The sequence below is a fragment of the Sceloporus occidentalis genome, unplaced genomic scaffold, assembly GCF_023333645.1.
Source record: "Sceloporus occidentalis isolate IW3139 unplaced genomic scaffold, rSceOcc1.0.p SCAF_1, whole genome shotgun sequence".
Taxonomy (NCBI): domain Eukaryota; kingdom Metazoa; phylum Chordata; class Lepidosauria; order Squamata; family Phrynosomatidae; genus Sceloporus; species Sceloporus occidentalis.
In genome coordinates, this window is record NW_028316981.1 from 78719623 (window position 1) to 78742142 (window position 22520).

Sequence of the window (22520 nt, forward strand, 5' to 3'; positions counted from 1 at the left end):
CCTTCAAACATCTTCCACACATGCCTTTCCCAAACAATTCTTACAAAAAACAGACTGACCTGAAAAATTTAAAATATGAAGGCAACTCCAAAGTAGGACCCCAAAGATTTGGCTGCTACATAGTGATTATTCAGAATTCCACCTCTCTGGAGAGATACTGATACCTACTCAAGTGTCCCCACACACCCTGTTCCAATAATGGCCCTCTTAGCCATTCAACAGCTTCTTCATCTTCCTGTTTTTAATCTACTTGGAAAAAAACCATGCAAAAAAGTTTTACCTTCTCAACATTATAGGCTGAGTTATAGTACTCCCATCCAAGAAAAAAAAGACTCTTAAAAACAGGCACTAGATACAGATAAAGATGCCAGCCACTTGCAAACTCATCTTTAGTCCCTCCCCCAAACATATGCAGCCTCCCACAAAAAAACAACATCCTCTTATTCAATCCCACTGTCACCACTAATGAGCCTCTGCCCATGCAGCACAGCACCAAGCAAAACATTGTTTCTGTCTCTTTCTCCTGCCAAAGCAAGTCTGGATGACACATTTTCAGTACCAATCATTTCACGTCAGGCACTTCTTAACAATTCCCCACAGCAGCTACAGCATTGAAATGCTGAAATATTATGGGGAGCTCCCCACCTCCAATTAGAATTTCAGTGGCACAAATCTTCCCCCCCCTCCCCCCCGCCTCTCTGCCAAAGATGGCTCTAACCCTAATTATAGAGTTGTTCCGGCAAAAAGTTTCCCTATTAGGGTTACATACAGAGAGGGAATCCCAAAGCGATAGGCTATATACAGACAGATTAGCTTTTTCTCCATCACAAAGATGAAGAGTAAATAATTCCTGAGGACGGCCATCCTCTGATCTGTGTGCCAAATTTCAATCACTCTCTCGCCTTGGAATGAGCTCTACAAAGCAGTAGCTGTTATGTACATGGTCTCAGCTCCATTTCCTTGGTGAGTGCCCCTTAAAGTGACAGAAGAGCCTTGGGACAGACAGGCTGGGATGTTCTTAGGCTGATTCACCAGGAGTACTAGAGCCTGTAATTTTCTTCTTGGGACGAGCTTTCACAGTCTTTTGTGGTGGCTGCAAAGCAAGGAGAAGGGATATGGAATTAGTTGTAAAGCAAGGAGGAGATTTTTTTTTAAGTGAAGGTCTTTGTTTATATCTTCAGACAGCTATTGGTTCTAGAACAGACAGAGGGCTGGTGAAACTGTTGACTGATTGCAACCTGATTGTCAAGTCCCCTTAACTATATTACAAGTTGAATCTCCCTTATCTGAAATGTTTGAGACCAAAAGTGTTTTAGATTTTGGAATATTTGCACATACATGATGAGATATCTTGGAGATGGAACCCAACTCTAAGCATGAAATTAATTTGTTTCATATAGACATTACACACATAACTTGAAGGTAGTTTTATACATAATATTTTAAATTATTTTGTGCATGAAACAAAGTTTGTGTACAATGAACTACCAGAAAGCAAGGTACTGCTATCTCAGCCACCTGTGTTTATACAATTTTGGATTTTTTTAACATTTCAGGTTTTGGAATTCTGGATAAGGAATGCTCAACCTGTATTCTCATTCATGTATCTACTGCATTATGGCATCAGCCTTAGCTTAAGATGCTGATTATAAAACTGAGGGCACTAGAGAAAAAAAAAGAGATATTTAGGTTTCAAAACAATTTCCCCCTTCACAACCATTTTCTGCTCTTTAACAGTACCTTGAAGCTTAGCTTTTCCCAGAAATAAACTGGAAAATCTTGCATACATGACAACATATTAAAAATATCAAACCAAATAAAAACTTTCATTTCATCTACTTTTGAGAGTATGCCCAGATGTGCAAAAAATATCCCAGGAAGAACTGTGAGTACTTTCACCTGGGGACACCCGAACAATCACTGTAGGAAGCCAGCTTACTCATGAAATGCATGCAGGCTGTGCTCCCTACTTGATCACATGTCAGCAGCAGATCAGGCAAACACAAGATGGGACAGCCATATTTGTTTGTTTGTGTGTCTGTTCTGTTCATGCATAAAGCAGAGGAATGCAATTTTGATTTCAAAGGGGATGCAGAGGAAAAAGGAGCTGAACTGCCTGTCCATTATGGTATCTTCCTATGATCTACAGTCCCAGACAATTTTCACACAGTACGGCCCCATACAGACTGGCCAAAATAAAGCTGCTTTGGGCCGCTTTGGAAGTATGCTGTTTAAATGATGCATGCATCCTAAAAGTCTGGAAGCCGCTCCAAAGCCATGATCCAGTCCTAAGGACTGGAGCGCTGCTTTGACGCAGCTTCTGGACTCTTAGGACGCATGCATCATTTAAACAGCATACCTCCAAAGTGACCCGAAGCAGCTTTATTTTGGCCTGCCTGTATAGGGCCTTGATTAACTTCTGGAAATGCAGCTGGTTGAGTGGATTTCAGACAATGAAGCATGGGAAGGTAAGATGAACAACAAGGAAATGGTCAGCCCCCACCCTCTAATCTATTCCCATTTTGATATTAAAATCAGTTACGCCCACTCACCACTCCTTGCATGATAACATAAATTAGGGAGACACAACCAAGGAATAACCAAACAGCTGATGCCATCATCACATCTATTTTTTATCCTTAGTAAATGCTCAAGCATTTAAGACACTGTAATAGTTTCACTAAAACAAAAGACAGAAAGATGTCTTTACCAGATGATGTCCACAGGCACTGAGTTTGTGAACAGAGTACAAAAAAGACAAACCTAGGCGTGGCACTGTTTTTGCTTCGCAGCCCCCAAACAGTGCACTGCCACTGTGGAGCAAAAAGAACCTGTAATTTCCAGGTTCTTTGTGTGATGCCGCAGTGATGTCGTGAGGCGCCGTGCGGACGCTGCATGATGCTTACACACAATGGTGGCACCTGTGTACACGGGACGCCGCCACTGTTACGACACCGCCACGTAGTAGGGTTGCGGGGTGTGCAGTCGCTCCGCCCCCGGGAAACCCTACTACGTGTCCAGGCCAGCGCAAAGCACTGGTCTGGATCAGGCCTTAGGCAGGTTTCAAGAGAAAGACACACAATTTCAGGTGGAACAGGAGCTTTAGGTGGGACTGAGTGCCAGGCTGAGGGGAAACAGTTTACACATGAAACACTGCAAGAGACACAGCATTTCCCTCACCTGTATTTTCAAGAAGAACAAGATACATCTACAAGGTTCAACTGTTGCCCTGCAAACTATCATGTTTCAACTCACCTCAGCCTTCGTTACTTTCTTAGGAGCTTTAAGGCTCTGAGTTCTTTTGGGAACTTTGTCTCCTGTATCATCATCTGATGGATCTGTTCTGGCATCAGACTGGGCTCCATTATGTCTCTGAGACACTACCATCTCCTCTGATGAAGAGTAGCAGGATGTACCTGAACAGAAAGCCAACAGTACAGCTGCCTTTTATTTTTCAAATATAAATGAAAATCAAAAGATGAAAACACAGACCTTGGTCTAAAGCTCTGGGAGGTGAAAGGTGGAAATGAGAACCTCATATCTACCTAAGTTGAGAGTTAAACTCTCAAGTTCAAACTAAATGTGATGTTAACTATGTCCCTGAATGCCATGCTTGGGATTCTCCTTCTCTTAAAAAGGAAGGAAGGAAGGAAGGAAAGAAAGAAAGAAAGAAAGAAAGAAAGAAAGACAGAAAGACAGAAAGAAAGACAGAGCAGCTGCTCCCCAGCTCCATTTAGTGTAGGTATTTATCCTTTCCTCCCACCATTTTTAATGCAATGTAAAGTGTAAAGGGGAAGTCAAACACTCCCTTCTGCTAAAAGCTTAACCTCTCCAATCCATCTCTCCAGGAGCTTCTCTCCCCATCATACTCATTGAAAAGCATCCCAAGGAACAGATTGTGAGGTTAAACAGGACGTTTATATGTGCCAACAGACAATAGCCTTATGTGTTTCCAGCAGCCATTTTACATATGAATGCAAAGATGAGCTGTTGATATCACATGCAGTCTGGCCAAAAATTACTACATTTTGTTGCTGGAAAAATGTGAAACCATCATGACTGGAAGTATTACATGTAATGTGATCTACTACCTAGTAGGACAAAGAATCATGTAATCCTCCAAATGTTGTTCAACTGCAATGCTCAGAAGCTTAGACAGCACTACCAATGGTGGGGAATGTAGTCCAAAAATATCTAGAGAGTCACAATTACCACCCAAGATTGAGATGAATGCTAATCTGTAGAGATCTATTTTGTGGCCCCTGGGGTCCCCAGCAAAGTCTCTCTCTCCCCTCCCAAGTGCAGGAGAACTCCACTTTCAGGGGTCATTACTCCCTCTAAAACAAGATATGCTCCACATGCAGCCAAAAATCTATTTTTTTAAAAAAAATATTGCATTTTTTTAAAACTAGAAGTCACCTTCTGGAGAGCCAACATGGTGTAATGGTTTTGAGTATTGGACTACAACTCTGGGCACCAGGGACTGAAACCCCACTCAGGCATGGAAACCCATTGGGTTACCTTGAGCTAGTCACACTCTCTCAGCCTCAGTGGAAGACCATGACAAACCCCCTCTGAATAAATCTTGGCAAGAAAACCCTGTGATAGGGTTGCCTTAGGGTCATCATAACTCAGAAACAACCTGAAGGCACATAATAAGTGACCTCCTGGTTACGTCTGCTTTCATTTGGAGGTGGTAGTGCACTTCCCAGAAGATCCTGAGAAAATTGGTCCCCACACCCCAGAACCTGGCCATCTCTGGTTTACTCAAATTCTCATTGATATCTGCCCTCATAGGAAATATAAATTTATGGTTTATACCTGAATCGTCAACAGTTTCAAGAAGGCCTGTGGTAGAGGTACGAATGTGTGACTCAGGGCTCCGCAAATGCACAGTGTCATCATCCCGTATCAAAGTCAAGTCCTGCATACTGAAGCTCCGTAGTTTTTCAGACAAAACTCCCTGGCCCTTTAAAACAGAGCAGGTACTCACAACTCTGCATTTGCACTGTATCTTTCTAAATGTATCATTAGGGGGCTGCAATCCTGCTGGTGACATATGCTGATATATCCTTCCTTTACTGCAGCATGTGTACTTTTCCCCTCACTGCAGGAGGAGATATCACAAAGCTATCTTTACAGTACCAGGGCATACCCTCATGGGCAACCTGGTGAAGAGCTGTCATCTTTCCAACATCCAGCAAGACCTCCACTGGGGTTCCAGAAGGACAACTGCTCTTTGTTTTCCTGGCTGCAAAACTGCAGCTAGGTGGTGCTCAGAAGCCCTTTGCTCTCTGGACATGGGAGACACATACCAGCATTTTAAAACTGTGGTATTTCTTTGAGCAGTAAAGTTGTGTTGCACTACAAGGGTAGAAGTACACCAGCAGAGCTTTATATCCCACCAGCACTGAACAGAATCTTTGCCAGGAACAGGTTAGAAAAAGTTGCAATGGAAGAAATATGGCAGCAAGAAGACAGTACAAGAAGGATAAACCCTGGGCAGATAAGAGAATGAGTCTGTAACATGGACAAGCCAAAGCAAGAAGGAGTATGCAGTGGAGGTATGATACCAAAAGTCAGTCCAACAGAAGGGAACAGAACAGACCTTGCACACAAGTATAAGGAGTTACCTTCGCTGCTGCAGTAACTGCTGCATTTGCTGCCAAATTTAATCCTCGCTTTCCAACTCGCATCATAGTTTCATAACTCTTGTCACGGGCCTGGCTGATATATTCGTCAATTTCCTAGGATTTAATGGGGTCAGGGGGAGGTCACATTAAAAGATTAGAATTGTATACCGTAGTTATATCCCTCTAGCATGAAGCACACTCACACAACAGCTTTTAAGCCTTCCAGAATGTACCACACTCATAGGTCTGAAGAACAAAATGGAACACAAGTTCTCAGATTTGTCATTGTGAGCCATCCTGGGTCAAGAATAAAAGCACTGAATCTTTGTCAAATGTCTCAGTAAAACTTTCCTGTTCAGTGACTACAAACTATTCTTGAATATTTTGTGTACTGGAAAGAGACGGTTGGGGACGAATCACATACTATGGAGTTTATCACACTGAAATTTATGCAGCTCAGATCCAGGGTGACTCCTGGTTCAGCAATGCGAATGTTTTATCACACCTGGTTGCCCTTCTGTTGTCCTTCTGAATCGAGGGGGAACTGAATTCAAGGCAAGTCACGTGATGCGGATTCATGCAAAGCAGGATGAGTGCACATTGTATTATTACACTGATGCATACCATGCGGATTCAACTTGATTCGAATTGGGACCCTTGCTCATGCTCAGTGGGGCTCTGAAGGCATCCTGAACCTTTGCACTTCCGGGGTGAAGAAGGGAGCCTGGTTCCATTTTCACATGAATGCTAGCCTCACGTGAATGGCTGCTTCACCTTTCTTCCTCCCTTCTGTTTTCCCATCCCTGGCAGACAAATTCAAAGGGGTCCTCTGTGTCAAAGCCCTCATCCATTTCAGCCTCATCTACATCTATTCTCCTGTCATTCTCCTCATCTATTTCAGCCACATCTATATCTATCCTCCGTGTCAGAGCCCTCATCCATTTATTATTATTAAGGAATTATTATTATTATTATTCACTGTAAAATAATCAGTGTAGAAGTTGCAAGTTTACTTGGAAGTAAATCCTTTGGATCTGAAGGAGACCAATTTTGGAGTAGTGCAGAAATGATCCGGTTTCCCTTATTCTCCATGCTCCCTAAAATACCACCTCCCTGAATCCAATCTACTCTCCTTCCTTTTGTAACAGTTGCCTTCTCTTAGGTTGCATCCACACTGGGGAGATAATCCGGTTTAACTCCACTTTCACTGTCCTGGCTCAGTGCTATGGAATTCTGGGAACTGTAGTGTTGTGAGACATTGAGCCTTCTCAATGTCTCACAACCTCCGGTGGCCCCCTCCTTTGCTCCCATCTCTCCCTCCAGCCTCCTGTTTATTCCCTTCATACCTGCTTCATCTGAATGTGTCACCTATCTCTAAATGCCCTCTGCTTCATCCGAATGTATCACCGGTAAAATAATAATAATAATAATAATAATAATAATAATAATAATAATTTTACAGTGAAAGAAGTTAATAATAATAATAATAATAATAATAAATTTCTTTCACTGCAAAATAATCAGTGTAGAAGCTGCAGGTCTACTTGGAAGTAAATCCTTTGGATCTGACGGAGGTTGCATCTGCATTGGGAAATAATCCGGTTTGACTCGACTTTAACTGTTCTGGCTCAGTGCTATGGAATTCTGGGAACTGTAGTGTTGTGAGACATTGCACCTTCTCTGCCAGAGCGCTCTGGTGCCTCAGCAAACTAATAACTTTTTATTATTATTAAAAATAAATTATTATTATTATTATTATTTTAAAAACATTTTGGTTTTTTAAATGATAATTATTATAATTATTCTCCATGCTCCCTAAAATACCACCTCCCTAAATCCAATCCACTCTCCTTCCTTTTGTAACAGTTGCCTTCTCCCAGGACCTTATCACACATGGGGGGGGGGGGGGGTTGCAGCTCAGATCCGCAGTCACTCCTGTTCTAGCAATGCAAAGTGTGATGTTTTTCCACACCAGATCCAGAGTCACTCCTCTCTAGCAATTCGGATTGAGGTTAAAACGTCATGTTTTTCCACACCTGGCTGCCTTTCTGTTGCCCTTCTGAAGTGAGGGAGAAGAGAAGTCAGTTTGATTCCAAGCAAGTCACATGATGCGGACTCAAGCAAAGGGGAGTGAGTGCACATTGTATTACCACACCAGAGCATACTTTGAGGGTTCACCAATTCAAATCAGCACCCTTGGGCATGCTCAGTGGGGCTCTGGACGCTGCCCTCCTTCCCTGCCCCCTCCTTAGCTGTCATCCTTCAAGGGGTTCTAGGAGAAGGCAGGGGATGATGGGATAGGTGGCTGGGGGTTGTTGGGGCCAGGATCAGGATGCAGGAGCAGTCAGGGGATGATGGGATAGGTCTCTGGGGGTTGCTGGGGCCAGGATCAGGATACAGGAGCAGTCAGGGGATGATGGGTTAGGTGGAGAGGGGATGAGATGGGGATGCAGGAGCAGTCAGGGGATGATGGGTTAGGTGCCAGGGTGAAGGAAGGGAGCAGATCAGGGTATAGAAGAAGGCAAGGATGATGGGATTGGTGGGAGGCTGAAGGAGGGGAGCAGATCGGGGTCCAAGGGGACGCAGGGGATGATGGGATCGGCTGGTTGGCAGAGAGGAGGAGATGGCATGAAGGAGGAGGAGGGGAATGATGGAGCAGGACGCAGGGGCCAAGAGGGGTGGCACTGGAGTGCTTTTCCACCCAGACCAAATCGCAGTGCAATCGAAGGCAGCCAGGAAGCGAATTCTCTGAAGCCACTTTTTTTCCGTTTTAACCAAAATGAGGGGTGACTTCAGAAATGCTACTGAAGCAATTCACAAGGGGCTCTCATAAAAATCAATGGTGTCTGATAAAACAGTCCCTTTATGAGGTGAAACCGCATTGTTGGAAGTGCAATCACTTTGGAAGTGAGCTGGAACTGAGCTACAAAACCACCCAAAAGCTCCGTGTGATATACTCCCTAGGTTGCATCCACACTGGGGAGATAATTCGGTTTGACTTCACTTTAACTGTATTGGCTCAGTGCTATGGAATTCGGGAACTGTAGTGTCCTGAGACATTGAGCCTTCTCTGCCAGAGAGCTCTGGTGCCTCAGCAAACTAATAATTTATTATTATTATTATTTTAAAAACATTTTTGTTTCTTTTAATTATAATTATTATAATTATTATTCATGCTCCCTAAAATAGCACCTCCCTGAATCCAATCCACTCTCCTTCCTTTTGTAATAGTTGCCTTCTCTTAGGTTGCATCCACACTGGGGAGATAATCCAGTTTAACTCCACTTTCACTGTCCTGGCTCAGTGCTATGGAATTCTGGGAGTTGGAGTTTGTTGCTCCCCCCAGCCTCCCATCTTTCCCCCCAGCCGCCTGTTCATTCCCTCCATTCCTGTCATCTACCCTTCCGAGCAACGGAAGCAATTGGGGCAAAATTGCAGTGCAGCATCATGGAAAATTTGCCTCTTTGGAGGTTTTGGGAGGTGTACCGGGAGGGAAGCAAAGTTGCATTCCACACCAGACCAATTCGGAGTGAAATCGTAGTGAGCTTGAATGCGAATTCTGTGAATTCACTTTTGTACCGAAGTCACCAAAATGAGGAGTCACTTTGGAATCACTGCAGAAACGCCACGGAAGGTGCTCCCATAGAAACGAATCTCGTCTGATAACACATTCACGTTATAATGTGAATCCGCATCGTTAGACTCGCACTCACGTCAGATCTGAGCTGCAAAATCTCCAAAAAGCTCTGTGTGATATACTCCAAAGTGTCTAATTCTGTCAACAGCAATCATAATACTAAAGGCCAGCTTCAAGGAAGCATGACATATGAGTAATTTAGGGCTTCAATGACTTCCATATACCCCAGAGTCTGGGCTATAAAGTATTATTTGTTATTTATAAATCCTTGAAATAAATAAATAATAAATAATTCTCTTCATTATGGTGAGGATAGTGTCCCTGCTTGATGTCCTTTTGGGTTGATCTAATTTTGAAAGGATTAAGCCCTGATAAGCTCCAAATAGAGCGGGAATGGTGCAGCGGTTTCAGTGTTGGACTACAATTTTGGAGACCAGGATTCAAATCTTTGCTTGGTCATGGAAACCCACTGGGTGACTCTGAGCAAGTTACACTCTCTCAGCTCAGAGGAAGGCAAATCTCTGAACAAATCTTGCCAAGAAAAGTCCATGATAGGTTCATTTTAGGGTCACCATAAGTCAGAAACAACTTGAAGGCACAACACAACCTCCAAATACATAAACTAGTAATTATTCAATTGCTACCCTTTGGCTTCTGTCTGGTCACCCTGTCTTCATAAACCCTACTAATGTATGACGTTTGGAATTTACTGTTCACCTTTATTTTTAGTGATTTTTAGTTAGTTACAGTTAGTGCATCACAATAGTGAAAATTATTGATGTTTGGCATGACTAGATGTGGTATGTGCATTGAGGCTTACAGTATTTTCACATAATGATCCCATTTACAAATAAACTGCAAAGAGGGAGAGTGCTGAAACCTCCCTTCTCTAACCTGTCTATGCTTCATTGCTCCAGGCACTTTCTCCCAGCAGGACTCTGATTCCAGATGTGAGCCAGGATGGAGGACAAATCCCTGAAACCAGTGAGCACACTGGCATTTTCCCAAGCAGATGCACTTACTATTCCTACCCTAGTTTATAATTAAACAGATGAGACATGTCAACAAACATGGCTGCCCTTGTCATATTTATTTTGGCTCTGAAACAACAACATTTTAGGAAGAATTAACCAATTAAATGCCAGGGAGCTTAATATTCTTAGTATTAGCCACCCTGGAGCTGGATAAGAAACTGCTGCCTCAAATCTGGGAAGGAATCTTGGTGGAGTATCCAAATAATATCAAAATTATCTGTGTAACTGATTGACTGCCAATCTTTATCCCCCCAGATAAGAGAGGTGGAAGGAACAGAAAGGAGATCAAGCAGAAAATAGAGAGGATGACTGCCATCTAATATTTGCAGGGTTGCCTTTCTGGAATGGAAATTTATTTTGTCTTTTATATTGATAAAAATAATAGGTGGTATTCCTTGGTTACATGGAGTGAGATATCAAAACCTGAATGATCCTGGAGGCAGAAGGGTGGATGAAGGTGATAGTCATGATTACCTCTCTCTCATGTAGCTCCCTAAGCACCTAAAATTTGTTCTGGTGAGTTGGGACCCTCCAGAAACATATGCTCAAGGGTACTGGATACTACAGTGAAGAAACTAGTGAAGATCACTAACCCAGTCTCTGCTAGAACTCAGTTTCCTCTATAAACAGAGTAAACTCTGGATCTCATCTATTTTGTGTCGTTGGCACTGGTTATTTCTAATTGTGTTACATTTTTAAAATGGTTATATTTATTGTTGTTAATTTATTAAGCTCTGAGGTATGGCATATTTCTGAGGGGAAACAGCATACAAATATGAATGATAATGGTGGAGATTAAGATGATGATGATATCAGATCCCCAAGAGAAAATGCCAGGTAAATAACAATTACTGCTGTGAAAATTTGCTGAATTTAGTCTTCTATCTGCATTAATATTAAAGAAAGAACAAACACATACTCACCAAAACCTTGCTACAGAAAATACTTACTGTACTGACAATTGTTTTTCTAAGCCTCTTCTATTGTAAGAGGCTTCAGGTACAATAGTTACCTCTGGTATTCCACAATGAGCAACTGAATCCCTCAGTGGCTATCAAATTAACTGTCAATGTGAGTTTTAATCCTAGTAGATGGGAAGCAACTGGATGCTATTTGATGGGAAATCGACCATATATTCTGTAACTGCTGCTGCCTGTCTTGGTGACTTTCCCTCTGTCCAGCCCAGAATTATCACATAGTTAAAACCATAAAAGTACAAAAGGAACCACTACTGAGTTCATGTTTTGATTCTCTCCAAAAACATAAGCGTTCAAATTTCAGAAACAATAAGTCTGTCTAGCTTTTTCAACACATTTTGGACTTAACTGCACAAGTCTGTTCTTGCAGCAACTGCATTGGGGGTGGGGGGGGATTGGAAACATACCATGTTGAGAGTCCCAATATTACACATCTTCAGAATCATGTGACTGAGGTTGGTGCTCCATTCTGCTCTCTTTGTGAGTCACCTTCAGCCCTGCCTCTCTGCCTCATGCCCTACCCAGCATTGTCAGTTAAAAAAAGTTTTTTAAAAAAGAAAAAGAAATGGGGGATAAATAAATGGCTCCTTGGGAATTGCAAGGGGGTTAGGGGACAGGAAGACATGCTGCTATAACATGACTGGCAATAATGTGATTGCCCCAGCAGTTATGTTTTGCACCTGTGGACTTGTGCTACTAACAGTCATTGATGGGTTTAAATGAAAAATGACACCTTAATTGTAGTTGGGGGATGCAGCAGCTGCAGGTGGGAGGTGGCGGAGTGCAATAAGTATTGCCAAAGCTGCTTTTTTCCCAGGTGTGATTGCGGCTCAATAGCCACGTGTAGGTTATGAAAGAATCAATACTGTACTATACCAGAATATCTTTGTTTTAAATGGAATCTGGCACCATCCTTATCATGAAACTAGTCAGTTCCCAATTGCCAGATCTGTGCATTTTGTCAAGAAAAGTAATCAGTTTTTATGATATTTATAACAGATGCAAGGCACATATTCCATACACTGATCTGTACCAAAATAATACTAAAAAGCAGCATAAAATCAGCAGCCCTCAGACAGAAGTGGAAAGCCTTTAACTTGTGAACTCATGGGGCCTGCCAAGCTCTTTTTTGCATCCCTGAAATACCACCAGAGAAAGTATTCAGTGTAGTTCATGAAATTTTAAATTACCTGCACATTGAATATCATGGTACAATACATGCCATTTTCCAGTGTAATGACAATGTAGACAAAGTATTCCCCCCCCCCCCCCCCCGAATTTCCAGATGCTTTCTGCATAAAATCTTAATCCTTTATTGCACTGTGATGTCATACATCTTGGACCTTCTGCCACCATATAATCCAGAAATCCAGGAAATTGTTTTAGTTTAGTTATTATAGAGGAACGGATCTTATAAATTAAGTGAACTGGCTTATTGTAGTTTAAACAAAAGAAATTCAGTAGTCTAATGAACATGACTCTTCAGGAAGCTCAAAAGCAGCAGTATAGCCTAAAAAGAATAAAAGCTCCCAGGAAAAAGAAAAGATCAATAAAACAACACCATCTGAGTATAAGGCTAGGAGCCAAACTGAATTAAGACTGAGTGGAAAGCACACTTGAGTGCATGTAGGAGCCCCTATTTTCAGTGCATAAAGAAAGCCCTGATTTTCCTTGTGCCTTAAAGAGTTCAACCCAGAAGTGTGGGGTTTCAGAAGAGCAGAAGACATTACCATAAGAAAAGTGGGATAGCCCAGTTGTATATGCAGAACTCAGTGTATGGCTCTATGGGTCACACATATGAATTGCTAGCTCCAGATCAACATTACTGAAATCAGAGCTAATATATTCTCACAAGGTTGAAAATGGTGGTAGATTGCTCCATCTGTCATCCTAAGAATGAGGGATTTCCCCCTTGGTATGCAAAAGAAGCAGTTGCCATCTATTCATTATGAGCAAGCACAGGCATGACTAACATTAAGTATCTTTTTTGCAACCTAACTAAATTGGACATAACTCAACTTTCAGGACTGAAAAACAGGGCAATCTAAAGGAAGTACCTTCTCCTTATTGGAGAGCGTTGGGTGAACAAACTTCCTGTAGAGAACGCTGGAGCCCTTGGTATAAGGAGAGAGCAGCCAGATCACAAATGCGATTTTCAACTCGAAATAGAAAGGAAACCTGAGAGAAATGGAAAAGCTGGAATCAAGCTGAGATTAGAGACAGACAAAAGACTGACAGTCCAGAGAGTAGCACAGATGAGATAAGCAAAGGGAGAAAATGAATACTATAGATGGGACAGAATCAACACAGCAAAGCCAGCTACAGTAGACACCAATCATACATTTTCTGGGATGATCCTTCCTGAAGATTTATTTTAAATCTTCTCTATAGCTTTGATAAATCCATGTGCAGGGTTATCTCGCAACTCTGCAAACAGTTAAATTCTATCTGTTGCACTGTTTAATAATTTGCCAGAAAGTCATAAACTACCATTGGTTTAGGGAAACATATCAAGATTGGTCCTCTGCCTAAGATTCAACAATATTCACAGTATCTATACCAACTAAGTCTTACAGGTAAGTGAAAGTTGGAAGTTTAAACACAGCAACTGGCTATTTAATGCAGATACCTTTGCAGGATTATTTCTTTTATCAATGCCTAGTCAACACAAATAAGTCTCAATGACAGAGGTCAATATTCTCCTACAAGGTGACAGTTTTTCAATATTATTTTGTTAAACATATGACAAATGGTTTTATTTATTGTTATTTAGAACTGAAATCATATTATTATTTATGGAAGAAAAACTTCAGCAAGCAACTCCCAAGTTTCCATTAAGTTTCAGCTTCTTTATTTAAAAAAAAACCCAGTCCCTGAAACTTGAATTCCAGACTTAATTTGTACACTCTGGGTTGGCAGGAAAGGAAGCAGAAGGCCAAAATCATCCAACAGATGAGGAATAGCATTTGCATGAATACGTTAAGAGGAAATGGTGTTTACACTTTTCAAGGACAAGGAAGTTAAACACCTTACTGAATCCCTTCACAGTGCCACATATTAGATGGGAAACTAAAAAACTAATTAATACATTCAGCAGCTCCCCCGCTTAGTTCCTAACATGGGGGAAGACTTACCAAGAAAGAATAATGTCTGTGAGTGTCTCTGCTGTGGTGAAGAAGGCAAACACAATCCAGTACATCATCCATTTGACCTGCAAGATAGCAATCCTGTTAGAAGTTAGTTAAACACTAGGACCTACCTTAAAACAAAGTCTGGATAGATCTCAAACCCAGTCATTTTGAGTCAGTTCAGTAAAAGGTTATAATCATGCCCAAATGTCAGTAATTCAGAGTTTCAAGCAATAGTTGGTTTTGTTCCTACTTCTCATTTTAATAATGTTTGATAACAAAGACTTGAACAAAACTCAAAAGCAGAAATTTTGGTTTTAATCTTTAAGACACTCATAGCATTTCTCCTCACCTTAGTTTTATTATTAATCACATCTTTATCCTTTTTGTTAATTCAGATGAAACAGAAAATTTGCACAGTCCCTTAGTAAACAATTTGTGTTGGTCTGTAACATTTATAAAGCTAATCTCAGCTACCTACTTTCCAATACAATACATCAAGGAACTACAATACTAAACTACTTTCCAGTTCTTACCATGTACACTAACCCATATGTGATGGGTTATTTGCCCATCCCATTTTACAAATAGCACTTGAGCACACAGAGACTCTCTTGTTCCTACTGCTTGCTCCTTTTAACTTTTTCAGATTCTCCCTGCTTCAAAAAGTTGTTTACAGGATTTTCTGCCTTAGTAATGCTGTACAAAATTGTGACATTTGGGAGGATATCCAAAAGTGTCATGATGCTGCTGAAACAGAAAGTAAAGATAATATTGTTGCTATTCCAAAATCTGGAGCTCTCAGCAATAAAATGTTTAGGGTGACCAGACCTAACCATATTTACTTCCCTAAACATTATCCATTTCTCAATAAAAGAGAAAAAGAAAAAGAAAAAAACCCTTTGTATCACAGTTCTGGGCAGCACAATTGAAGAACCACAGTACCCGTGAAAGGGATCTAGGAGGCTTAGTAGACCATAAGATGAACATGAGTCAACAGTGTGATCTGCAGCTAAAAAAAGGCTATGCAATTGTAGGCTGCATCAATCAGGGAAGTATTATTGCCGCTCTATTCTGCTTTGGTTACACCTCACCTGGAATATTGTGTCCAGTTCTGGGCACAATTAAAAATGTTGATGATGAGCTGAAGCGTGACCAGAGGAGGGTGACAAAAATGGTTAAATGTCTGGAAACCATGCCCTATGAGGAATGGCTTAGGGAGCTGGGTATATTTAGCCTGGAGAAGAGAGGGTTAAGAGGTGATATGATAGCCATGTTTAAATATATTAAAGGATGTTATACTGAGGATGGAACAAGATGGTTTTCTGCTCCAGAGACTAGGACACAGAATAATGGATGCAAACTATTGGAAAAGAAATTTTACTTAAACCTTAGGAAGAACTTCATGACAGTAAGAGCTATAGTTTTTTGTGGGTTTTTTGGGCTATGTGGCCATGTTCTAGTAGAGTTTCTTTCTGATGTTTCGCCAGCATCTGCAGCTGGCATCTTCAAGAGATGCCAGTAAGATTTGTTCGACAGTGGAATATGCTGCCTCCAAGTGTGGTGAAGTCTCCTTCATTGGAAGTTAATAAACAGAGGCTGGATGGCCATCTGTTGAGAGTTTTTTGATTGTGTATTCCTGCATAGCAGGGGGTTGGACTGGATAGCACTTATGATGTCAGAATAGATATAGGGTAAGCTGTTAATATCAGAGCATATCATCTTGTATGCTAGAATCAATCTAATTCAACATCACAACAAAACATTTACAGAAATATCAGTGCATGTTATTTTGCTGCAGTGAATTGGTATTAAATATCAGAATTTTTGTAGCTGAGATTACATTCCTCTTTTATACTATTAAACCAGTTTGCTGTATGTAAGAAGCTAGCTCCCTCTGCTGCCCACTAAGAATAAGTGCACTACAAAAAATCCTTTGCCTTTATAGTTGAGTGATATAGCCAGCATGGTGTGTGTTGGATTATGACTCTGGGTTGGATTCCCTGCTTAGCCATGGAAGCCCATTGAGTGACAGTGGGCAAGTCGCACACTCTCATCCCCCCACAAACCCCAAGATGAGGTCATCTTAGGGTCGCCATTAAGCCAGAAATTACTTGAAAGTTTAGCTTCAAGAACATAGCTGAGTGTTGGTGTTCAACTTATACTAAAAGAGGCTGCTGAAAAGCAGTTTCTTTCAGAATAGCCACTTTAAACCCAACTTCCCATTTGGGTGACTCACTTTCTTATAATAAAAATGTGACAGTATCAATTTTTAAAGCCACTTCACTGGTTAAGAACATGGTTAGGAACAATATGCCTAGATTTCATATCACATACCCTTTACTGACTTATATCAGTAATAAGGAGTGTAGCCTGTTGAACAAATGTTGAAGTGGGATATGATTCCCCTTTGGGGATTCCAGACAATCCATTTCATTTCTCTAATGCTCAGACAGCTGTCTAAGCTGGGTTCAGGAAAGGAAGAGACATTCGGGATCATAAGATCATATGCAAACATATGCTGAATAATGGGGTGCACTAAAGAATATCAGAAGAAAATCAGCCTGTGATTTAAAGATTATAGCAAAGCATTTTATTGTGTAGATCATGAAAACTATGGATTGCTCTTAAAGAAATTGGTGCCCCACAACATTTGATTGTCTTCATGTGTAACCTGAACTCTGGCCAACAGGAAAGAACACAGAGAAACAGAATGGCTTCCAGCTGCCAAGGGTGTCAGGCATTTTATCACTCTATCTGTTTAACTTATATGCTAAGCATATATAAAACAGGATTAAACTCAGAGGAAGCAGTGTGAAACCTGGAGAAAGGAACATCAACAATTTAAGATAGACAGCATGGTGTAGTGATTCAAGCATTGGACTACAATTCTGAAGGCACACAACAACAAAAACAACAAGAAAAGACAACACCATACTACTAGCAAAAAAGACTGAAGACCTGGAATGATTCCTGAAGAAAGTCAAGGAAGAATGTGCAAAGGTAAATTCACATCTGAATATTAAGAAAATAAAAATAGTGACCACAAATGATTTACATATCTTTAAAGCATACAATTAAGAATTTGAAATAGTTCAAGATTGTCCTTGCCTTGGCTCATTCACTGATCAGAGTGGAGACTGCAGTCAAGAGATCAGAAGAAAGCTAGAACTTGGAATGGCAGCTATGAAGGAACTAGACAAGATCCTGAAGTGTAAAGATGTATCACTGAATCCTAAAGTTAGGCTTGTTCATGCCATAATATTTCCCATTTCTATGTATGGCTGTGAAAGCTGAACAGTGAAGAAAGTAGATGGAAAGAAAATCAACTCATTTGAAATGTGGTACTGGAGAAGAGTTCTATGTATACTGAGGACTGCTAAAAAGACAAATAAATGGATCCTACAGCAAATCAAGCCTGATCTCTCCCTAGAAGCTGAGACATGAGAAAACATGACTCACTACAGAAAACACAATAATGCTTGGTAAGGCAGAAGACTTCAGGAAAAGAGGAAGGCCACAGAACAGGAGTAGGCAATCTTTTTGAGCCAGGGGCCGGGTTGCTGTCCCTCAGACAACTGGGGGGCCGAAGCCAAAAAATAAATAATTAAATATTTTTTTTAAAAAAAATTAAATATATAAATAAACCAGGACAAATGTAGGACAAAATTTTCAAATGGAAGACACTTTTTTTTTAAAAAAATGGAGGACACGCAAAAAAATTTGCTGATTTTTTAAAAAATGTTAATATAAATGCATGTTTCTGAGGCTTCTATAGACAATTGCCCCCCAAAGGCCCCAGCGGCAATCGGCAGCAGGACCGGGCTGGGGCCAGTCCCAAGGCCTCGCCGGGCCGCATCCGGCCCGTGGGCCGCAGGTTGCCTACCCCTGCCATAGAAAGATAGACTCAACAAGGAAGCCATGGTCCTGAATCTGCCAGGCCTAAACAGGGCTGTTGATAAGAGGATGCCTTGGGGGGGGGGAGGTCTCTCATTCATAAGATCATGATAAATCAAAGCTGACTTTACAGCAGTTAACAATGAATTTTGTTTCTACCAACCATGCTCAGTCCCTATTGGATTATTTTGGGGATTCCTCTCTCCTTGGGATTTTTTTTTCTCTTTTATTTTCTTTTTTGTACTTAGGCAAAATTTGGTGTTCCCTAAGCCTCCAAATCCTCCTTCAGTGCAAGGCAGTGCCATTTGGGCTGCCTACACAATACCACTCTCCCCTAGACTAGTATTAGTATATATGATGAAAACGCTATGCTCTTGTGTAGCTCTTACTACTACTACTACTACTTGTGTAGCTACTCAAACAATCCCCCACCCCATGCCTTTCTATTCTAAACAGTTTTGAAGTTTTTCATTTATGGATATTCAATACCAAAAAAGTTACTGACTGGGTCCTTTTTATTCTGAAGCAGCAGTTATTAAACACAACTCCAGGAAACTCTAGCAGTCCTGATAGGCTTATTAGGAGTTCTTCAATAAGCAGATCAGTAATGGAAGATCTGCTAACTGCAAGGCAGAAAGCAGCAACAAGGAAGTATTGGGTATATTTTAAAGTGTACACAATTCATGAAGGATAGTGGCTGAGCTGTTTGGATCTTAATGTTGTTTAGACTGGGTAAGAGGGAGATTAAATGTATAGACAGATCACAGAATGATTTGTGGTAATTTTGGGAGTGGCTTTCTAATTTAACAACAACAACAATAAAATGCTTTATTTGGATTTTATTAGCCTGTTATAATCCCCATTCTGTAAGAATTCAGAAGTGGATTTATAGTGGTATATACCTGCCATATCAGAATGTGAATCATGAAGTACAGTATTGTAATCAATAAATAGTCTGTATTTCTTTTTCAGTGTTACCTGCTTTGAACTCGCGAAAATGGAATAGAAATGTTTTGAATTAATGATGAGTCTGGAAGACACAAAATTAAGATTATGGACTGGATTTTTGCTACAAGAGACTACCATGGCTACCCTCCTGAAAACTGCTGAATAATTTTTTAAAAAATTCTTGCCAAAGGAGGAGCAGGGGATGATGGTGACAGTAACAAAGTAAAACAGCTTATCTTTGTGGTCTTTATGAATTTGCTTCACAACTGACATACCCTCAAAAAACTGACAACAAATTATTTAAGACAGTGGAAACAAAAAGAGGCACCAAAGTGTTCCAAAAGGAACTTTTTAGACCGGTGGGGGAGGGAATTAAAATGGCAAATGAAGTTCATTTTAAAGTGAGTATCTTGGAGCAAAAAATCTTAACTTCACAGACATAATGAAGGGGTTTAAGCTGGCAGTCACTGACCAGGAAAGAGATTTTGGGGTTGCAATTTGTTGTTGCTGTATCACTTCAAGTTGTTTCCAATTTATGGCAACCCTAAGGCAAACCTACATGGGGGTTCCTTGGCAATTTTCTCCAGATGGGGTTTGTCATTGCCATCATCTGAGGCTGAGAGATTGTGACTTGCCCAAAGTCACCCAATGGGTTTACATGGCTGAACGGGGATTCCAACTCTGGTTTGCAGAGTCGTAGCCCAACGCTCAAATCACTACACCATGCTGACTCTCATTGGGGTTGCAATAGGTATCTCAAAAAAGAAAGAAGCTAATCTAGTGCAGGGGTGGTTCAAAATGTGCCCCCTCTGTACTTATTAAGTCCTTGATTCCCCCAGACCACTTGAATTGCCTTTTCCTGGCTCCCAAAAGGGGTAGGGGTTCTACTCCTGGAAGCTCCTGGGAAAGGCTATTCGTTTATTTATTTTTGAATTCACATCTCATCATTTCCCCAAGATTCTCCCTATTCTACTTTTATAAATAGCTTCCAAGGGCTCCTAAAACATCAAATCAACCCCCCTCCACCCCCCCCCAAAAAAAAAAACAGATCTAGACTTCTAGCCACTTGTTTAGGTCCTTGCTTTTTTGGCATTTTGCAGCAGTCTATGGGGGCCCAGGTGGAAAACTGGCCACTAGACTTAGAACTGTTCCCCACCACAATCTAATTTGTGGCTGAAATACAAACTTCATGCTGGAGATCATTAGGAGATAATAAAAAATAAAATTGCAAGTAACATAATTTCAGTTTGTAAACATCACTTCTTTGGACTATTAAATTGCTTGAAGGTTCTGTAATCTGCAGTTCCCAAAATAACTGTTGCTAACCTTGAAAATACCTGTTTCTTCTTAGTGCATCTTAAAAAAAATATGATAAGAGATGGGAAAGTGGCTTTAGAAAGTGGCAAGCAAGGGAAAAATATGGCTGAGCCGTATCTGTACTGGAAGGAAACCCCTCCATTTGTGCCAGGAGTGGTAAAATCATTAGGATGGTGTGCCCTCAAATGCTAATAAATCCAGATGATTTTAAGTTTACCAAGGGAGATGGCTTAACTGGTTTTAGCAGTGGGTATGTTGAACCCTTAAAATCAGATGGTTGACATGATAGCTTCTAGGCATTCTCTACTGCAGGGAAGGGAATCTTCTAGCCCTTAGATGGGGCAGAACCAATCCACTGTACAGAGTCTAGAGAACTTCCATTCCCTCATTTCCCTCTCTCTGCAGTGAGGAAGATTCCATCATATTCCTTGTTTTCCCAACTAGAAAGAGTGGGGTAGGAAGAGAATTCCCTTGTTACCTCCATTTAGTGACTGGAGGGAACAGAGAAGAGCCCTTTATATGTCCTATGGGACAGTAAAGCACACAAGAAAGCCCCACTCTGGTAGAAAGGTGGCATATAAAATAAATAAATAAACAAAATTAAGGAAGAACTTTTTTTGGTGCAGATAGGCACAGGGAGGCAACTGACATCACAGGCAGATCTTGGGCTCAGAGGTCCACCTCCGGCATCATCTAAACCACCAGCCTGGTCCTGTAAAGAAATCTGTTCCCTGGATCCCACCTTTTCTCTATTTATTGCTCAATCACAGATTTCCCTGCGATTTCTGGGAGCTTCCAAATATTTGTAATACTGGTAAGCACAGGTGGAGGAGCAGAGAGTCAGACTCCTGAAAACAAAGGGCCCATTCAGACTACCTTTTACCCCGGATCAGAAATCGATCCTTCCACGTGAAGTTCATATTCACACCGAATCTGTCACAATCCATTTCGAGGCATGCACAAGGAAATGCCCTTTAGCCCAGGTCATCCAGATTCGGGGCAAAATCTGTCTTTTCTGAAAAAAACCACGAAATATGAACTTGCCCCCGATCATGATCGGGTCAAGTTCAGGGGAGGGATTAAGGTTAGAGGGCGGGCTGAGGGCAGAGCATTCCCTCCCCTCATCGGAGGAGGAGGAGGAGGGAGGAGCCTGGATGCAAAAAGGGGAATCTGACAGGAGGCAGGGTGACAGGAGGCTAAAAGGGGAAATCAGGATGACTGACGGGGGCTGCAAAGGGCTGTCAGAGGGAGGGCAGGGGGGGACTGGAGAAAGTGATGGAGGAGGAGGAGGATGATGAAGGAGCCGCAGGAAGAAAGGAGCCATGGAGGGCATTCTATAACGGAGCAGGAGGAGGAGGATGAAGGAGCCAGGGCAGGGAGGGTCGAAAGGAAGGAGGAGGAGGCTTGCCAAGGGAAATTGAGCTGTGGGGCCCAATGAGGAGGGATGTAGGGAAATCAGGCTGTAGAAGGAACCTCTCTCTCTTTTTATTTTTGACAGTCTATGCGCATGATTTTTTTGGGTGACACAGAATGTGTGTGTGCTTGCTTGTGCTACTTTCATTCCCTCTTGCTCCTGGAACTTAAGAGCCTTTATTATTATTATTATTGTTATTATTATTAGTGTTATATGCGGATGCTACAGTCAGAATGCCTGTGCTGCATTTCCCTTTTATTCCCAATTGATTCCATGGGTCTACTTTAGTTATAACTGACAGGTCATTCTCTCTCAGCCTCAGTGGGAGGCAATGGCAAACCTCTGAAGAGACTGTAAGCAGGAGGAAAAGGGTCAGGTCAGTTCAGGTCAGAGACAGGGCATGAACGGAGTTCACACCAGGAACCTTTCCCCTCTTTTTTATTTTTTTAAATTATTTTTGACAAAAAATGTGCATGTTTTTTGCTTGAGGTAGACATATAGATAGATAGAAGGTGGCTAGCTGCTGGTTCACTTT

At 41.3% G+C, this 22520-nt stretch overlaps 1 protein-coding gene across 6 annotated transcripts in view; it reads right to left on the minus strand.

Moving 5' to 3' along the window:
• LOC149321667 (receptor expression-enhancing protein 2-like) overlaps positions 1–22520 on the minus strand; it is a 43197-nt gene that overhangs the window by 11585 nt on the left and 9092 nt on the right. For 4 of the 6 annotated variants that reach the window (XM_089526566.1, XM_089526595.1, XM_089526588.1 and 1 more), the window contains 6 exons: positions 14416–14492; positions 13339–13459; positions 5634–5747; positions 4822–4969; positions 3256–3416; positions 941–1093 (listed from right to left, as the gene is read on the minus strand). In XM_089526566.1, the coding sequence (XP_089382692.1) occupies positions 1019–1093; positions 3256–3416; positions 4822–4969; positions 5634–5747; positions 13339–13459; positions 14416–14492 (696 nt within the window). In that variant the 3' untranslated portion in view covers positions 941–1018. Of the gene's footprint in view, positions 1–902; positions 1094–3255; positions 3417–4821; positions 4970–5633; positions 5748–13338; positions 13460–14415; positions 14493–22520 lie in introns of all 6 variants that reach the window. The other 2 variants (XM_089526574.1, XM_089526581.1) reach the window with 2 other exon arrangements.